Source organism: Magnolia sinica, chromosome 13 (assembly GCF_029962835.1).
Source record: "Magnolia sinica isolate HGM2019 chromosome 13, MsV1, whole genome shotgun sequence".
NCBI classification, from domain to species: Eukaryota; Viridiplantae; Streptophyta; class Magnoliopsida; order Magnoliales; family Magnoliaceae; genus Magnolia; species Magnolia sinica.
In genome coordinates, this window is record NC_080585.1 from 42,471,798 (window position 1) to 42,491,854 (window position 20,057).

General features: G+C 39.1%; 1 protein-coding gene across 4 annotated transcripts in view; it reads right to left on the reverse strand.

The window, feature by feature from the left end:
• Positions 1-20,057, reverse strand: part of LOC131223669 (uncharacterized) — a 69,695-nt gene that overhangs the window by 38,438 nt on the left and 11,200 nt on the right. For all 4 annotated transcript variants that reach the window (XM_058219126.1, XM_058219124.1, XM_058219125.1 and 1 more), the window contains exons 3-4: positions 17,793-18,098; positions 760-918 (exon numbers count right to left, since the gene is read on the reverse strand). In XM_058219126.1, coding sequence (XP_058075109.1) covers positions 760-918; positions 17,793-18,098 — 465 coding nt within the window. The remainder of the gene's footprint in view (positions 1-759; positions 919-17,792; positions 18,099-20,057) is intronic.

Here is a 20,057-nt window from a genome sequence, read left to right on the forward strand (position 1 = left end):
TTGAAAGAAAATTCTTTATTTCTCCAAATCAATAATGAGTTCCACACGATCAACTAGAACCTATATATTCTAAAACAAGAAAAACAAAACAAAGGTACTCTCTCAAGGTTAGCTCATAATGGGCCCAAAGGGTAATTACTACTAAAAACATAAATAAAGGAATAAACTTAAAAAACTTGAATCCTAATCACAGGAATTGACCATGGCCTACCGCGTGATCATGTGCGGCCCACTCTCTCTCATTCACTTGCATGCACGTGGCCATGAGAACTTGCTTGCATCAGTAACAGTATGAAACTTGGCCCTAAGCTAATTCAAGAATCATAAAATATCTGGTCTTGAGATGATCTTATGTTTACTGCAATCATGAACTCAATAAAGAACATTATCATGTGCAAGCCACCTAGAACATGACCAAAATAATGTAGAAACACCTTCTATGTTCATAGAAGATGACAAAGTCATTCCTCCACTTGAATTACACAAGATTTATATGGTATTCATATGTAAGATGCTCTGAGTACCAGCTTTGTCTAAAAGTTCTACAATGATAGAGAATATGATATTCTAACTAGCACAGTTCTGGTTTTGAAGGGGACTAAATCACACAGTCAGCAGACAGAATGGATGTGGGAAATGGGTGTATGAAACATCTAATTTACAACATTTGTTATAGTGTTTAGCTAGAAGAATAAAAAGAATGTGCGGAACTGGAAGTGTAAATGGTTGTATTTGCGAGGGGGCATGCTAAATCCGTACCTTGTAATTTTCACAAGTATCATGAAACCTCAGATATATATCACTCGCACGACTCTCACTGATCACAGCAAATGCGCGATGCTTCCCTGGTCCAAGACTTCCTTTCCCGGAAAACAGGCCCATGCCAAATGCAACAGCACTGGCTGATGCACGAGGAACCTGTGCCAATCAAAAGGTACAATTTAAAAGATTTATTAGCAAAGGAGATAAAGAAATTCCATTTCAATGATATAAAGTATCGTCTTTTTTCTTCTTCTTCTTCTTTTTTTTTGAGAGAGAGGACATACAATATAGTTGTGAAGAACACAGTGACCTGCGTGTGTGAATCAAGCCCTTTCAAGTATGCTACACTCAGAACCTGCTATCCAACACTTTAAAATGGGGGATAGAACCACTCCTAGGACTTGAGTTGGAGAATAGTGATGAAATTGAACTTAGGAAATGGAGATTCAAATATATACCAAATTAGATGATCAATTTCCACCCATAAGCTCCAAGCACTTCACAATTGATCCAATTGAAGAATAAAATAAAGGAATGAAGGACAAGGGATAACTTTGAGGTATTATGCCCCCACAAAAGCCAAGAAGAATCACTCCCAATTCCCAAAGGCTGTCTGGAAGCCTCACACTGCTAGACAATAAAGAAACACAACAAAAAAGTAATTTTCTCAACCAGAACAACTCATAATATCATCCAGTATGTATTTATAGCTTTCTTAGAGTTCTTGAAACTCCTTTAAAGAAACCAAAATTTAAATACTTTTACTACAAGATAATTATCCTAAACTATCTCAACTTGCTTGATAATAAAAGGAAGAAAAAAGCTGGACAGGGAAAGTAACTAAAGAGTTCAATGCACCAGGGGACTGACCACTTCTGTCTGACACCATCAAGTTTCTACCAAAACTAATCCTGTAAGTTATTCTGACAAGGGCCATAAACAACTGAAAAACCCCACTGGAAGCCCAAAGCAGAATCACGCAACAGGACTGAAAGAGAAAAAAAATCTGAGAAAAAAAATCAACCTTCTTCCAGACATCAGTTTTACAAGCAACCAAAATCCCCCCACTGCCCCCGTAGCATTGAGAGACCCAAACTATATTTTTAATTCCCCAAAGAGAATCAAGCATACCACTAATCAACTGATTGGAGCTTGGATCCTTGCACTGCGATGATGTCAGCTTTCGCCTTCTTGCAGAGTTTCTTGACTAGAGCCCTCTTGGCATTGCATCCCAACCCCCTAATGTTCCAAGAGAGTATAATCATTGAAATTGCTCCTCCATGATCGACCCCTTGCTTCCATGAACCTCGGAGTTCGCTTCAATCCCTTCCCCTTTGAACGGACAGACAAGAGCTAAATCGTCTCTTATCTTCTTGGCGCAAAGAGGTGTGACGATGATAGCTTCCTCTAGAAAATTTTTCATGAAGTCCCGCTTCCAACAACATCTCTCCAACCTCCAGTTTTTCTGCTTCCCGAGACTCAACAACCGTACCTGCTCCATCTCTTTCTACCACTGCCCACTGGTGGGCCTAGCCGACACCCAACTGGGCTTCGTCAATTCCCTACATAAAGCTCACAACAGCCAACTCCTCTGAAGGCATGGAAAGCTCAAGACCTCTCCGATTGGGGTTGTGAGGATAGTCTAAGGCAACGTTGTCATGTGCGATCGCACATTCGCATATGCGCACACGTGCACAGATCGCATATGCGACAGTGGCATATGCAATCACTGCACATATGCGATCGCATATGCCACATGTGCGATGATATGTGATCGCATATGCGATGTATGCGATCGCATAGTTGCCAACGGTCAGAAATCTGAACGTTGGATTTTTTTAGTTTTTTTTTTTTTAAATCTTGATTTTTTCTCTATAAAAAGGGATTCTAAGCACTCCTACATGCACTCAAAGCTCAAACTCTCTCTCTCTATCTCTATTTTGCTCTCTTACACTCTCTTACACAATTCCAAGCCCCAAGCTCCACTCCTCCATCCATATTTCTTTCAAGATTGAAGTTTCAATCAAGGGACAAGTACATACATCTATAAGGATTCAAGAATCAAGAATCAAGAATCAAGAATCAAGATTTAAGAGACAAGACAACCAAGCTCTCCATCCATTGAATTGAACTCTCTTTCTAGTTTCTAATTTTTCCAAGTTATAATTATATTCACACAACACACCCACCACTCTCTCTTTCTATCTCATTATCTCTCAAAGTTTCATAATCATATCCAAGCTCCACTCCTCCATCCATATTTCTTTCAAGATTGAAGTTTCAATCAAGGGACAAGTACAACATCTATAAGGATTCAAGAATCAAGAATCAAGAATCAAGATTCAAGAGACAAGACAACCAAGCTCTTAATCCATTGAATTGAACTCTCTTTCTAGTTTCTAATTTTTCCAAGTTATAATCATATTCACACAACACACCCACCACTCTCTCTTTCTATCTCATTATCTCTCAAAGTTTCATAATCATATCCAAGTTCTAATTTTTCTAACAACTTCTAATATATTTTTTTTAGTTTGTTACAAGTTACGAGTTAGTGTTGTGTTAGTGACTTAGTGTTACAACTTACAACAACACAACTTTACAAGTCTACATTCTACATAATTCTAGAATCAAGATCAAGACTCAAGGGTCCCCCAAGTCCCATCTCTTTAGTCTCTTTACTCTTAGTCTCTTACTTTACTTTAGTTTTTACTTTTTAGTTTACTTTCTAGTTACTTTTTAGTACTAGGCTACTAGCAATCAATACACACACACATCATCAACATAATGTCTTCTTCCCAATCTTCCTCTTTGAAACCCAAGTCGAATGACCCGGATTGGAAGTATGGGTACTACCGTAGTGTTTTGGATAAGACTCACATAGTATGTGAGTTATGTGGGTATGTGGGTTCCGGTGGCATTGCAAGGCGTAAGCAACACCTTACACATTTACCGGAGTCAAATGCAAAAGCATGCGACAAAATTACTCCATAAATTTGAAGGGAGATCATGGAGTATATGGAAAAACAGTCAAGAAAGAGATGTAATAGTGCCCTACGTCAGGAGGAATATTTGGAGTAAGATACATATGAAGATATAAACATAGTTAATGTCGATGAAGCTAGTCCCACTCCCCCTACTTCGACAGGCCGGTCTAGACCACAAGTACGACCAACGGTCTCGAAAAGAGCCTGAGGGCATAGGCCCATGGATAGATGGTGTAGACCACACTCCGAGATGCGATCGACCAAAGGGGTCGAGGTAAAGGGTCGGCTCAAATAACTTTAGAGAACCGGTATAAACAAAAACATAGGAAAATCACTATTCAATATATTGTTAAGTGGTTTTACCAAACCGGCATTGCTTTCAACGCCGGTAAATCGAGAAGCTTCAAAGTAATGGTTGAGGCTATGGGTCAATTTGGACCTAAGCTTAAACCTCCTTCATATCATGAAATGAGGAAAACATGCCTGAAAACTGAAGTTGAATATACGATCCTTCATAACTAAATATAAGGAATCGTAGAAAACATATGGGTGTTCACTAATAGTCGATGGATGGACTGATAGATCCGGTCGGTCTCTCATTAACTTTTTGGTAAATTGTTTAGCTGTGATAATGTTCTTTAAGTCCGTGGATGCATCAGGTCATTCACACATAGGAGAATACTTGTTTAGTTTACTAGATAATGTAGTTGAGGAAATAGGTGAGGAATATTTTATACAAGTAATTACAGACAACGCAGCCTCGTATGTAATGGCCGGACGTTTTCTTACTGAGAAGAGGCGTCGTTTATTTTGGACCCCTTGTGCAGCCCATTGTGTTGATCTTATGTTAGAATATATAGGTAGGTTATTTATAAGTGTGATTGGAAGGGCTAGAAGAATCACGGTTTTTATATACAAACACGCCCTTCTTCTCAGTCGAATGAGAAAACACATTGGGGGTAACTTGCTACGTCCAGCAGTCACCCGTTTCGCTACAACCTTTTTAACACTACAAAGATTACATGCAAAAAAAGCAGAACTTAGAAGCTTTGTAGTGTCGGCCGATTTTACAAGTGAGCCTTGGTCAAAGAAGGCTGAAGGGAAACAGGTTCAACAAATAATTCTTTCGCAAAGTTTTTGGACACAAGTGGTAAAGGCGCTAAAAGCATCCGAGCCCTTAGTTACTGTGTTGCGATTGGTGAACGGGGATGAGAAGCCTGCAATGAGCTACATATATGATGCGATGGGGAGGGCGAAAAATAAGATCATGGACCATTTTAACTATAAAGACCGTGATTATAAGTCAATTATAGATATTATAGATAGAAGATGGGGAGTCAAATGTCATATCCATTGTATTCGGCTGCTTACATCCTTAACCCAGTCTGTTTATTCACTTCTGCTGATCCAGCAGAAGCACTTACTATGCATGTGGTTGGATTTTTTGATGTCTTGGAAAGAATGATTCCAGATAGAGAAGAACAGGACAAGATCTCAACTTTGCTGGACTTCTATACAAAGAGTGAGGGGATATTCTCAAGGGATATCGTAATACGGCATCAGACAATGAAATTACCCAGTAAGTACTAGTGTACTACTATGAATGTCAGTCTTAGTGTCTTATAAATAGTTTTTCTACAAAGTGTCTCTAACCTACTTAAATTATTTTTCTCAACTGACTGGTGGGCTGCCTATGGAGTGGACCCAAACAGGAAGAATCCAGCTCTAAAGAAGCTGGCTATGAGGATTCTTGGACTCACATATTCTGCCAGTGGTTGTAAGCGCAATTAGAGCACGTTCGAGGCGGTAAGTTTACTAATTGTAAACTTCAATTTTTTAGTGTAAAGCCTAAGTTAAATTAATTATCTAAATAGTTGATGTCAAATGCGCTTTCTTTCATGTAGATTTATACCAGGAAAAGGAATTGCCTAAAGCAAAAAAAGCTCAATGACTTGGTTTTCGTTCAATACAATCAAAAATTGTGAGAACGATTCCAAACTTGGAAAGAAAAGCCTGGTTTCTTTGACCTTATTTGCTTAGATGAGTTGGATGCAGATAATGAGTGACTCGTAGAGACGGAGGACCCGGTATTTGCTGGAGAGGACCTGAGGTCGCAAGTTGAAGACGCTGCGTACGGATCGACACCTGGTGAAGGTACCACTCGAAGGCGAAAGATGGGGGGAGCCAGGGGGCGAGTAGTAGCCATCAACCCGTTGAAGAGATTGAGGAGATGAAAGAAGGAGATGGTGATAATGATCAAGCTAAAGATCCACCATTAGATGTTGATGAAGTATTAGTACATACAGATGATGATGAAACGGAAGAAGAAGAAGTGTATGTGGAAGAAGGAAATGACTCGTATAATGATGGTGGTGGTGATATGCCACAATGGCAAATAGATCAATGTATATATTATATGATTAGATGAATAATAAATAAATAACTTCTTCATTTTGTTTACTAAGTGTGTTGATGTTGATTGTTGATGTAGTGTTGAATGTTGAATGTTAATATTTCATATTTGTTAAATGTTAACTATATTGTAGAATGTAAAATTGTTGATGAATGATGACTTAATATTTAATACATTATGTACTTGGTTTTATTTTACTTAAATTAAATGTATTGCAAAGGCCAACGACATATAATAATTTATTCATTTTTTTCTTATTTATCCCTATTTTTCTATTTTTTTAATTTTTTTGAAAATTTATATATATATATATATATATATATATATATATATATATAAATTTTCAAAAAAATTAAAAAAATAGAAAAATAGGTATATATATATATATATATGTAAAACATGTGCGATTGCATATGCGCACAAGCATATGCAATCGCACACGATCGCATATGCGATTTAACAACATTGGTCTAGGGAGGAAATAACCTTCAAAGCCTTGAAAGTCCTTCTTTGGTATAAAAGAGTTGGGAGGGCATCACACAAGTGGACTTAAGAAAACTGTGGGGAGTTTTTTAAAAATCCCCACATGTGGAGGATAAGTTGCCGCACAAGTAGGCAAGATGAAAGGACAGGGCCCCTAAACATCCTCCACACGTGTATCGTGAATGATCCCTTTATCAGCTGAGGAATGGTCCTCACCCTGCCACAAGTCATTATCAAAAGCATCCCCTCGGTCTGATTCAACATTTGAAGGGGAAAAGCAATACGAAGTTGCAAGAACCGCCTCCACCTGATGCATGCTCCCCTCAATCAACAAAAAGTTCCTTGCTTTGGCACCCAATGACCGGCTTGGACCTAGCTCAGGGCCCGAATCTCCATCATACGATAGGTTCGAGGGGAAGCATGTATCTCCTGGTGCTCCCGAATCGCACACTCCGCCACATGTCTCCACCAACATGACGCTTCCTTCACCAACCATTTTCCCTCTAATCAACATCGTGCATGAGCCTTCTTGAAGGATTGGAACTCTAGTAGAGCACTGGCTCCGTGCTCCGTCATCTGCAGGATACCGGGCTCCGTGGCATTCCAGCTCTCTTCCTGCCTCCTACAGACTCTAAAGGCCTCCCCATCGAAGCTGAGAATGTTCCAAGTCCTCCCGAACTCACAACACCACCATTCTCTCCCCGATTACTGATGTCACTGATTTCGGGCCTCCTTGACCCCTTTCCCACCTAATACAAACTTTGGCCACCCCCAGCTCCTCCCTATTCTCCGTTAATGGGTCGATCATCACAAGTTCTCCCAAAAAAGAAGCAATTGCAACGAAAAAGCCTTTAAACTAGAACTCCAATGGAATCCCCCATATGAAATACTAGGCCTTTTCCTTCCCGAACATCAAGAATTCCTCCCATCTGCATACTTGCAGAATAGGGCCGTCTCTATGTAAAGCTCCCGCCATTAATTGAAGTTCCGCCTTCACCTTCGGCCATAAGAAAATCCAGACTTCATTGTAGCCAATCAGTTTAATTGAGTACATCTTCGGTGACAAACGGCAAGATTCATCAAGCCACTCCTTGATCTAAGAGATTTTCACACCTTAGTAATCGAGCTCTCCTCGGGAAGTGGATCTGGAGATTAGGGTCAGAAGATGGGAACCTTTGGAACACTATTATTAAAAGCAAATACGGGAAATCAGTGAGTGGGTGGTGGACTAAAGATTCGTCTTCCTACAGGGCATCTGCTATTTGGAGGGGTATCTTGAAGATGAAGAGGAGATGCTCAAAGGTGTGGGCTTTGTCCTTGGTAATGGGGCGAACATTCGATTTTGGGATGACATTTGGGTGGGGGACGCGCCATTAAAAGCTAGATTTCCGAACGTCTTCCTCCTAGTTCCCAACAAAGAAATCTCGATGGCTGATTGTTACTCTGTGTTCGAAGGTAAGATAGTGTGGAATATAGTTTGCAGAAGAAATCTCTAAGACTGGGAGATCAACGAGTCTGCGGATCTGTTAGAATGCATCTACACTGCTAATCCTATTCAGTCCTGTTCAGATAGTATTATTTGGAGACCGGAAAAGTCCAGCAGGTTCTCAGTTAGATCTCTCTACAATCAGCTCCATAGCAATCTGGGTGTCATTGATCTTCAGCAGCCTTATCCCATCTGGAAATATTCTGCTCCCCCTAAATATATTATCTCCGGTTGGTTAGTTGGTAAAAAGAAAATCCTCACAGTAGATGACTTGAGGAAACGGGGGATGTTCCTTACAAATATCTATTTATGTTGCATGCGGGAAAAAGAATCTGTCGACCATCTGCTGCTGCTTTGCCCCTTCATCTCCTCAATTTGGTCTGATTTCTGTTCTCATTTTAACATCAGCTGGTGCATCCCTGGAATGGTGAATCATCTTCTTCAAGCTTGGCATGGGGTTTATATTGGCAAGGTTAGGACTAGGCTTTGGAGGATGACCATTCTTGCGATATGGTGGTCGGTTCGGGAAGAAAGAAATGCCAGATGTTTCAGGGATATTTCCAACTCCTCAGAGGCTGTTTCGTCCAAGGCTAAGCGGTTATTGATCGAATGGGCTTGTTATGAAGATTCCTTGAAGGACTGTGATTTTCTGTTTTTTAGGAGTCTAGTTGCATCTGCTCTCTCAGCGGACTCTTTATTCTTCTCGCTGTAACCTTTTTGGTTTCTTAATACAATTTCGTCATCTTTCAAAAAAAAAAAAAGTAATCGCAACGACCGAACAACATAGTGATTCCTATGACTTGGGAATCACCTCCTGATCTAGTTGGACCACCATCTCCCCTCCGATAATTCGATCGAGGCCCATTTACCGTCCTCTGTTTGCTTATCCTTAGGAACCTCCGATACCTTCCCATTGGAGATGATCAAGACTTCTTTCCCCATAACTGGTTCTCTGTAGGAAGTGGGGTTGTCTACCCGTGCTGAGGTAAGGACCCTAGAGGTTGTTGAGCCACCGCAATCTCCGAAGCCTGCACCGCCCCAGTTGAAGTTTGGGCCTTTGCCGCTGAGTGAGGCATCTCTGCTTATGAGCTCGGGATCGAATCGATCTCTCTGAACCAAGAGCTTCCTCCCCCAAAAGCTCTCCCTGTGCAACATCTTCACTGCTCCAGCCAACTCGTCCAAGCTCATTCGGATGAAGGCGAAGCCTCAATAGGACGTCGTGTACCTATTCCTCGACAGCACCACCTCCATCACCGTACCCGCTCTCCCCAAAAACCCAGGAGAAGTTGGTCAGAAGCCAACCCTCCAGGAATCCCTCAACGTGAAGGGTTGGATAATCTGATAATGGCATCTTCCTACCTACATTCTTCTCCAAACCCGATTTCCTCTTCATGACAGTCTCCCATGGTTCTCTCTCCTCTTCTCTTATTAATTCCTCTAATCCTGTAGTGGCTAAGCCCTTTGCTCTTCCTCCATCCGTCTTCCCAATCTTCCCAGCAACGCTCGTACATGAGCTACTTGGGTTTGGGCTGAAACCTGACCCCCTTGACATATCATGCTTTCGTCATCACTCCTTCATGCCTTCTTTAAAAGGCCCACCAAGTTTTTTACGAAGCCATGCATTTTCCTCAATTTTTGTAAATTGTATGATTGTATTGATTTCGCATTCTATTGGGATCCATTTACGTGTCTAACAATGGCTCATAGATCACACCATTTCTATATTGGCCCGAGAGATATTTAGCATTTCTTTAACTGGGTGATATCCCCAAGCTTATCGGAGGTTGAGAAAAGATTTCTAGCCGCTTCCTGTTAACTGTTACATTGATCTCAAAAAGCCTTCTGCTATCTACTTTGGACTTTATGCTTTACTTTTTTTAAAATGGGAAATTGGAAACTTGTATTATTAAAACAAGAGAACCATGAGTGTGAAATATTCCACAAGCAAATTGCAGCACAATGCACCCATTCATTTGCAAGGACACCAGAATTTTAATTTGTCAAAACCCGAACTACGCAATTCCAAGGAATTGTGCCCAACTGAACACTTCAGTCAAAGAACCCTCCACCACTACCAGACCTTGTAACAAATTGGCAATGATTCAGACCCCTTCACAAAGAGCCTTAACTTTAGCATATAGGATGTCACCACCCCCATCTAGGCTTGGAGAATGCCCGAATAATGGTTCCTTTATCATTCTCAAGACTTTTCCTATGAAGACATTCCACCCCTATGTACTGAGTCCAGCTTCCAATCTTCCAACGAGGCATTGGATTCTCTTAATGAGTTTGCTCCATCTAAGATCCTTGATAATATCGGGTCTCTGTCTCTCCAATTGGAATGAAAATTCAAGACCATTGACAACTTTGAACTCTTCTCGCACAAGACCCCATCCCAGCAAATAACATTTAATTGTCATGATGATCTATTGCACTAATAAAACCTTTCCCTTTTGGGTCCTTACTTATGCCTCAATGGTAGTTTGTTAGACTCACAAGAGTTTCAACACGAGGTCATGGGTTCAAGTACCCATTGTGGTATAAAACACCCACTGTGTTGTGAGTGTGTGGGAGTGTGAGGGGTGTGAGTGCGTGTGTACCAAAAAAAAAAAAAAACCTTTCCCTTTAATATGTGCCTATTTCGTACTTTCCAGACGCCCAAAGAATGAGGGAGCATTTGGCACATCAAATTGCCCCTTTTTATGAATGGTCCCTTGCCATTCTTTAAAAAATATCTATGATACTCTTTTGAAGAATCTGACATACCTCAACAAGACTGAAGAAAGCCCTCTAGATTCCAGCAGCTACCATATACTACATAAAAAGATGAAACTGATTCTTCTCCTCTTGCACATGAAGCATATATTCGGGATTTGATTATTCTGATGTTGGGCAACATCCAAGGTAAGGATTTGATTGCTCAATGTCATCAAACAAAACACGGACCCCGACTTTCCCTAGACAGGAGCACATGGGAGATATACCTCTCTACTAGAAGACAAGTGCAGGATAAAGGACTTTGCCAAGAATTCTCCCTCAAGAGACTACTTGATATCTGTACCTCCACCTATTAATATTGATGAACACTTTTTCATGCCTCACCTGAAGATTAATAAACTTCACAATTGCCTAAAGATTAATATGCTTCACAGTAAGGACTTTGCATTTCTTACCCCCATTTTATAGCTTTAGACACCTGTTGGGGGGAGAATATCCCCATTTCCTTGAAGTTCTCTAGTCTAAGGAGTTTCAAGAGGTCTTTCACAAAAATCAAACACGCAGACATTTGACAAGCTTACTAGTTAATGAATCCAAGTGAGTCACTATGGCAAGAACAAACCAGTGGACTCACTTGATGATGATCCCATGGAAAAAAGAATTTATCCACTGATGAAGTACCTCTAGGCTCTAATTATGAGCTAGTCTACACAGTAAAAATGAAATCAAGCTAAGATTGTCTAGAAGGAAAAAATATAAATATACACACAAGAGATTTCCAAATAAACCTTGAAAAGTCAAACATCACACACAGGGAAGTGATATATGAAAGGATAGTGATGGCAAATGGAATCATGGCAGAAACTGAGATGAGAAGTATGCCCACAATACAAACACCATAAGAAAATATGCATGTTTAAGGGTATGTTTGGAAAGTGACAAATTGGCATCCACACGTTTCAACTGTTGTACCAGTTGAAACAAGCAAAATTGTCATTCTGGCAGAAAGGCGAAGAACTGATTATCTGTCGAGTTAGGTTTCATATTCTGCACTTTAGATGATGCTCAATGAGCTCAAAATTTAAGGGCAACACCAACATATTCAACCAAATATCAATTTGGAGGTACCTCCAACCAATGTTTTCAATATCGACGATATCGGTTGTGTATCCCACGATATATTGTGTATCCCACCTACGCAAAATGAAACACACAGGTAGTGCCTAAAAATTTTCAAATCGCAGGATATATCACAATATATCACAGATATTGCGAATATTGCAACCAGTCCCTTTCAAAAAAAAAAACTTCATATCAACTATATCTATCAATCGACAAATATCACATGACTGTGTGAAGTCGGTGTCTAATTTCTCTCCACTTCTAAATAGATCTATTGTGGATTTCAACACATCTTTATGAATCCCTTCGAACAAAAACACCAATAATTTTGAGCCGCAATCAAGATCCAAGCCGATTTGGAGCCGTTTTCGATTTGGTGAGCATTTTCGTCTTCTGATCCTTTTTTTTTTTAATAAATGTAAATAATGTTAAATACGTGTCAAATGGTTATAAATCCATGATTCTTCATATTTTGCATTTTTTTTTTTTTTTTTAAAAAAAAACATGGATTTAGAGCCTTGGTTTCAAGATTTGAGGGAGAAAGGTTGAGTTGCGGAAAATTGAAAAAAATCGAAAATTTCCTAATTTCTCTCAAATCAATTGCAATCTATATCCAAACACAAAATCAAACATCCATGTAACCTGATCTAGTGATTCTTGGGAATTTAGGGATTTTTTGGAAAAGAATTCTTTTTTTAGTTGAAAATTAATTAAAAAAATGTTACAAATATTTTTTTTTTCAAAATTCCACTTTGAGTAACAGTCAATTAGCCCCCATTCTGAAGCATTCAAGAGTGTTTGATGAAATCATCATCACATATACTCTAATTTTGGGATTTAGGGGAAGATTGGCTGGTTTAAGGAAATTTGGGAAAAATCAAAATTTCCTCAAATTTTCCCAAATCAGTTGCAATCTTAACGTCCAAACATAAAATCAAATATGTATGTAACCTGATCTAGTAATTCTTGGCAACTCGAAAATTTTCAGAAAAAATATTTTTTAATTAAAATAATTTAAAATGTTTTAAAAAAATCTTTTTCAAAATTCCACTTCGACCAACGGTAAGTTGGCCCCTATTTCAGAGTATTTAAGAGTGTCTGATAAAATCATCATCACATACACTCTAATTTTGGGATTTGAGGGAAGATGGGATGATTTGTGAAATTTTTTTTAAAAAAATTTGAAAATTCTCTAATTTTTCTTAAATCGGAGAGGATGAGTACTAGTGTTATGTTAAAGAGTATCTTCACTGGTATCATTCTACTATGACCTGGGTATAGTATTGTCAAATTGTGGAGCAGCAACACTATGCCCAACATCGTTGAGATTGAGATGATGATTTTGAGCCACTACGTAATTAAAGAGTATCTTCATCGGTATCATTCTATTATGACTTGGGAATAATATTGTCGGTTTTTGGAGCAGCAATACTATGCCTAACGCCGTCGAGATAGAGATGATGATTTTAAGCCACCACGCAGCTTTATATGGTCTGTGCCACAACCACATAAATTATTCACAAGTATATTTCTAGTTTTCTATTTCTTCTACTTTTGAATGTATTGCTTGTGTTTCTAAACATGTCATCTTACATTTATAAATTATATGAATTGACTTTGAATATACTTCTTGCATCAGTTTGATCAGACAACATATAGATTAAGACCCCATACAAAGGAAACCTAATACATGCACTTGTTTTTTTTTTTTTTTACGTTTTGATTTCAAAGTGTGTATTGATGTCTTGTTTAACAATCCCTAAAGTTTCATTGAAAAATTCAACCAATTTTCAAATGTTTTCCCATGTTTCCCAACAACAGTGATACATTACACGATATAACCGATATATCCCATGTGATAACCGATATGAATCCGTATCCCAAGGGTGCGATTCATTATGCAATAACGATATGGAAAACATTGCCTCCAACTGTAGCTTGACTTATTATTCCAATAAATATGACTTTTTTTCCATCCACTATTAAACATAAGATGACCATTCTCACCCCATGCCAATCTTGATAATGGAACATGAGGAAGAAAAAGAAAAACATCTCAAAAATCAAATTGCACCAGTTAAAGCTCATAAAGTTCAAGAACAAGAAAGCATGCTCTAAGATATGGCAAAGGGTGCTTAGGGCCCGTTTGTTTTTCCCATTTACATTGCAAATACTTGTAAATAGGTTTATCAGTCATTTACTTGAGCGAGTAAATGCAATCCTCGAAAATTACGTGGTTCCTCTATGAATTCCATGTATTTGAGTAGTGATAAAAGTTGTGGGGCCCACCTGGATGTATACTTCTTATCCACGCCATCCATCCATTTCATCAGGTCATTTTATGGCATGAGCCAAAAAATTAGGTAGATCCAAAGTTTTTTTTTTTTTTTGTTAGCTTGTTAGTACACCCCACTATCAGTTCACACTTCACTCTTAGCCACCCCCACTAGGGATCGATACCAAGACCTCAGTGTTGAAATGAGGTATCTTTCACTTAGTCTACCACTTGAGCTATGGATCAGGGTGTGGTAGATCCAATGCTTAAGTGGACCACACAACAGGAAATAGTGTTCCTAACGGACCTCAACTGCTGAATGCTAAAAATCTTCCTAGGACCCACAATGATTATTTGTCATCCAACTTTTTCATAAAGTCATACAGACATGGATAAGGGTAAACCCCAAATTTTAGCTTGATCCAAAACTCCTATGGCCCCCATAAAGTTTTTTTTAATGACGTGAGGGTGTTCTCGCCCCATTTTGAGGCGAGACTATGGCCCCCATAAGGTTATCAAGGGCAAGCGTTCAATTCCCATTGTTTACTGTGGTGTGGTTCACCTGACCTTTGGATCTGCCTCATTGTAGGGCTCATGCCCTAAAACGATCTGGTGGAACACAAGGCTAGCATGGATATAACATCAATGTTGTCAAAATCGTTATCATATCGCAAATCATAGTAGGGGTTGAATCGTATCAAATCGCAAATCATATCGTAAATCGTAAGATTTTTTATTTTTTTAAAATAATTTTCTTAAATATGAAAAATATAAATAAATCACCAAAATAAATTAAAAACTCATTAATCATCCTTTTGCCATAAATATGAACCAAGTAATACCATGTCATGATAGTGTTAAGGATTCTTATCTCCTTTTTTTTTGGTCTTTTAATAATTTATATTTTTATTATCTTTCTTGAATGAAGAATCATGTGGGAAAAAAGCGGCATTTGATTTTGTAGATTGATGAAAAAAGATATTTTGATTTCTAACCATGATTCCATAATACATAAAAGTTAACATGATCGTAACCATCCATAAAAACATTCCAAATAAATCATACATCAACTTGGTGTTTTGACCAGTTATGAAGTAAGAAATCATATTTTTAAAAAAAAAAAAAAAACCCCTCTAATCTAACGTTGAAGAGAATATGTATCATTTAATCTATTATAAAGAACAAAATGAAATAATTTACCTTTTCTAAACAACTCTTTTTTCTTTTTTTTTTGAAATGTTTTCTCTAAACGATTCTTAAAGCCCCAACCAATTTAAAAACATAAAATGAAAGCCTAGTGAAGCTTAAAATAGAAGAGAAAAGTAAAATTTGAATCGTAAATCATAGGATTCAAATCATAAAATTGTAGGATTCATATAAAATGGTATTCAGAGGTGAGATTCAAATTGTTTTGCTTAAGATTCAACTCAAATCGTAAGTCGTAGGATTTTGACAACACTATATGGCACACACATGACGGTGGGCCCCACAATTTTTGCACCCAAAATGTATCCATGCCTCTGTTTTGTGCCCAAACACAATAGTTGTCAACATTGGTTTTGGTTGGGTCCTTACTCTTACTCTGGTGGTAGACTCCTAGGAGTTTCAACACCTGGTTGAGGGTTCGAGTACCCATAGGTGGTGAAATCCCACCATGGCGTGAGTGTGTGGTGGTGTGTCTGCGTGTGTAAAAAATAAAATAAAATGGTTTTGGAGTTTGGGTTGTAATTACAAGTGTAAGTAATGATGACTTAATTACACTGTATTTACATGATACATTGAAAAACAAACAGGTGCTAGATTTGCTAATTAGCAGCAGTGATCATAAGAAAAGGACTTCAATAAGACATTATCCAGCCCCTGAATGCACCCACCACACATAAGCTTGAGTCACTCTATTGAGAAGTCTTCTCCTCCAAAATAACCTTAAAAGGAGGGATGATGCAGGACAATTAACCACTTCCTCTAAAAGCTTGAACTGATAGAGCATGGTGAATCAATCCCTTTATCTTATAGCCCAAGCCCCACATCTCATGGGTTCGGACCTCGGTCAAACCCCCCTCTTGGGCCCCACTTCACATGGGTTCCACCTCACACGAGCCACCCACCTCACATGGGCTACCCGCCCCGAGTGTGCCCCTACATCCCACAGGCCACCCCACTCGAGCCCGGTGTAAAAATGTCCCTGCATTAATAATCACCCCGGTGAGGAGTCTCGAACACGAGACCTCCTGCTTTGATACCACTTTGATGCAGGACAATTAACCACTTAATCTAAAAGCTCGAACTGATACAGCATGGCAAATCAATCCCTTTATCTTATAGCCCAGACCCCACGTCTCATCGGTTAGGACCTCGGTCGAACCCCTCTTGTGGGCCCCACTTCACATGGGTTCTGCCTCACATGAGCCACCCGCCTCACACGGGCCGCCCACCCGAGTGTGCCCCTGCATCCCACAGGCCACCCCACTTGAGCTCGATGTGAAAATGCCCCCTGCATTAATGGAAGATTTAGGAAGCACAATGAGAGAGTAGTTAACCAGTCTTTCAAGATGGTTTCTTCCCTAATTTAAGAAGCTCCTGATAGAATGGAGTTGAGACAGTCGATCAGGTCTTCTGGCCTGGCTCCGACAAGTTTGATTTACATTGGCGAGCTTTGAGTTTACCAACTGGATGTCAAGAAATGGCAACAATAGCAGAAGAGAGAATGTTGGCAAGCTCACAAATAGAAGATGAGAATGTGGATTGTGGAAAAAGGTGGGGAGCATGAATGCAATTCAAATCTCTGCGGAGAACAATTATCAATCCAAAGCGCATTCCTCAAGCCTCACAAGTGTGCATCAATACATAATGTTGTTTTGTGTGCAGGTCACTAAGTAGAAAACACTTAAGCATTTGAAGAAGGGGAATTTCGCTAATCCACGTAGTATAAATCGTAAACCCTCCACATGCCACAAAATGCAAAACAATTAGGCAGCTAAAAATTTGACATTGTTGTCCATCCAATAAGGGGGGCAGCCTTAGTTTTGGGGAAACCACATCTACAGGGATAGGCTCGAGCCCACCTGATAGAAAAGTTTGGATGATCCACATGGCATTGTGTAGAGCAACTGGAATCCACATGCATGAAATCAGCTAACCTTACATAACAAGTAAGGCATATTAAAGCTGCTCTACGGCTATGATATTTGATAGAACTATGTCTTTGAAAAACCTTCACTACAGCTGCAGTCGGAATATAATATAGAAGTTCTAAAGAACACCAATTTATTAAATAAACTAACAGTAACACATCAAGATCACTGATGGCTTGATTTTACATGAGAAGTGGAGAACATAACTACAAGTCATTACCATCGTCATCATCTTAGCCTTCATCCCAGCAATTTGGGGTCCATTTTAAATGGTAGACAGAAAAAGTTTTACGATCAGCTGCTCACCAGACATCAACCTTCCTCTTTTACCTTGGCTATAGAGTCAGCCATGGCAGAGGCTCACATGGAGAACATAAATAAATGCAAACGATAAAACAACAGAAGAACTTACCTGGGTTGCTCTTATTGGGAAGATGTCTGGGTGGTATTCTTCCTGAAACAAATCTGGAAATCTTTCTCTGGTTCTGATTCCAAGATGGTACAGTTCTTCCTCCCCTTTGCTGACAAGTTCTCCACCTGTCTCTTTTCCTTTCCAAGGTGATTGCCATCCCCATAACCAATCAGGAATTTTCTGCAAAGATATGTGGCCTTCCTTTGCCTTCTGTTTTGCATCGCTGAGAAGCACTTCCAATTTAGTGGCCAAACGGTCCAACTCTTTTATACGTTTCCTGGTAGGAGAACGAGTTCCATGCCTTGCCTGTTAATCGATGATAAGGAATATTTTAGAACTATTCTACTGTCTATAAAATCTGCAAATCATTTTAATCTTCACAATAAGCTTGTAGGTGCACTGTAAAAGTCAACATGGACGTGTTGGATAACCCTTTTTTAAAGGGGTGTGCAGGCCCATGTGGTGGAACAGATGGGTGATGCATGATGGCTCCAACATCGAGATACTCTACGGGTCATCCCCCACAAGAAACTAATTTGATGTCATGTCGCTTGATGGCCCAGTATCAGATATTAAACTGTCTAGATTACCTAAAGATTGATATATTTCAGTTCAGAAAAATATTCCAAAGGTAAATAGTAGCAAGGCATTAAATGCCATAACAATTAAGCTAGTTTTTTCAATGGATTAACTTTTTTGTAAATGAACTAAACCTTAGTTGAGCGTTATGGCATAATCAAGTGAGTTTTTCATCTCAGAGCAACTATGGTGACTTTTCCAGCCTAATGCCTTTGCATAGCTCACACACGAACAGTCTATGACTCCAGGTCTCAAGACCATTAATATATTTGATGAACGAGTCGAAGGGCTAATGCCGTATCTTTTGTGTTAAAGGGAACTTTATTTGTTTCTCTTGTAGCTCAAAATTGCATGTAAGCATTTTTTATACAATATATAAATATAATGCAAGTAGCATTTGGCCAATTTTACCCCCCGATTTTTTTTTTTTCTTTTGAAAGATACTGAATTTATTCAAGCCAAAAAGGAAAAAAGAAAAGGAAAGACAACAACGAAAAGAAAGGAAAAAAGATAAGGTAGAAAAAATTAAAATACAACCAGCCAATTAAGGCACCCAATCCTTAATACACTGAATAACCCTACTACTGACCCTTAGAGGAGAACAGCTCCTATCCTAGAAGCATCGGTGATTCCTCTCACCCCAAGGAGTACAAATAACTGCAAGCCGAGCAACTTTCCATCTGGCTAATCTCTTACTTCCCAGACCACCCACATTCCAAAAGCAAAACAGATCAGCAATAGAACTAGGCATCACCCAATGGACACCAATTAGTTTCCCTAGGGGTGAGAACTTTAAATTTTCAAACAATGTCAAAAGATATTTAGATAAGTTAGACATGTGGCTGGTGGCATGCATACGATTGAGATTTCACCACAAAACATTAAATGGCTTCAATTAACTCACCGATTCTCTCTCTCTAGCCCACATGGTCTCTCTCTCTAAGTGTCGGGCCGTGATAGGATGGGTGCCAGCCCAATCATAGATCTGTACAGAGGGGCTTTTTCACCCCCAAATTGCATTCTAGATGATCATCTTAACCATTCGTATTTCTGGATTCTCAACAGGTGCTATCCTATTGAAGATCTTGTTGAGAAAAAAAAATGTTGTGTATGAAGATGAATTTGGAATACTACAAAGTAAATTTTTAAGGTGCATATTCAAATCAAGATCAGTTTCATCAGTGAAGCATGTTTAAAATATTGTAGCTTCTATAAGGAAGTAATGACAGCATGAATGTTTCAGATCATCATCTAAGATGCAATCCCAGGTGAAAACCCAACCCATACTGTACTGTAGTATGGTCCACCGTATCCTATCAGAACCCCTCGCTCCACCCCATGTGTAGCCTGAATCACGCTCCAGCAGCCTTTCACTCAGATACTATCTTTGTACGACCTCTCTCTCCACGTGCATTAGACTTGCAATACCCTTGATACTTGTTAACACTAAACAGGGAATACCAGCAAAAATTGAAGGCTGAAAAAAAAAAAAACTTTAGGCCTTTTGACAGAAAAGAGAATATGTATAGGGAAGTAAGGACAAGTCAACCTTTAGAAAGATCAACAATGAGAGGCATACCAAGCATACAACGATGACCTATAAAAAACACCACTTTCTGATCGACCAAGAAGCTATAAGACAGCTCACACCTAGCATGAATCAGGAACAACAAAATACACTTGCAT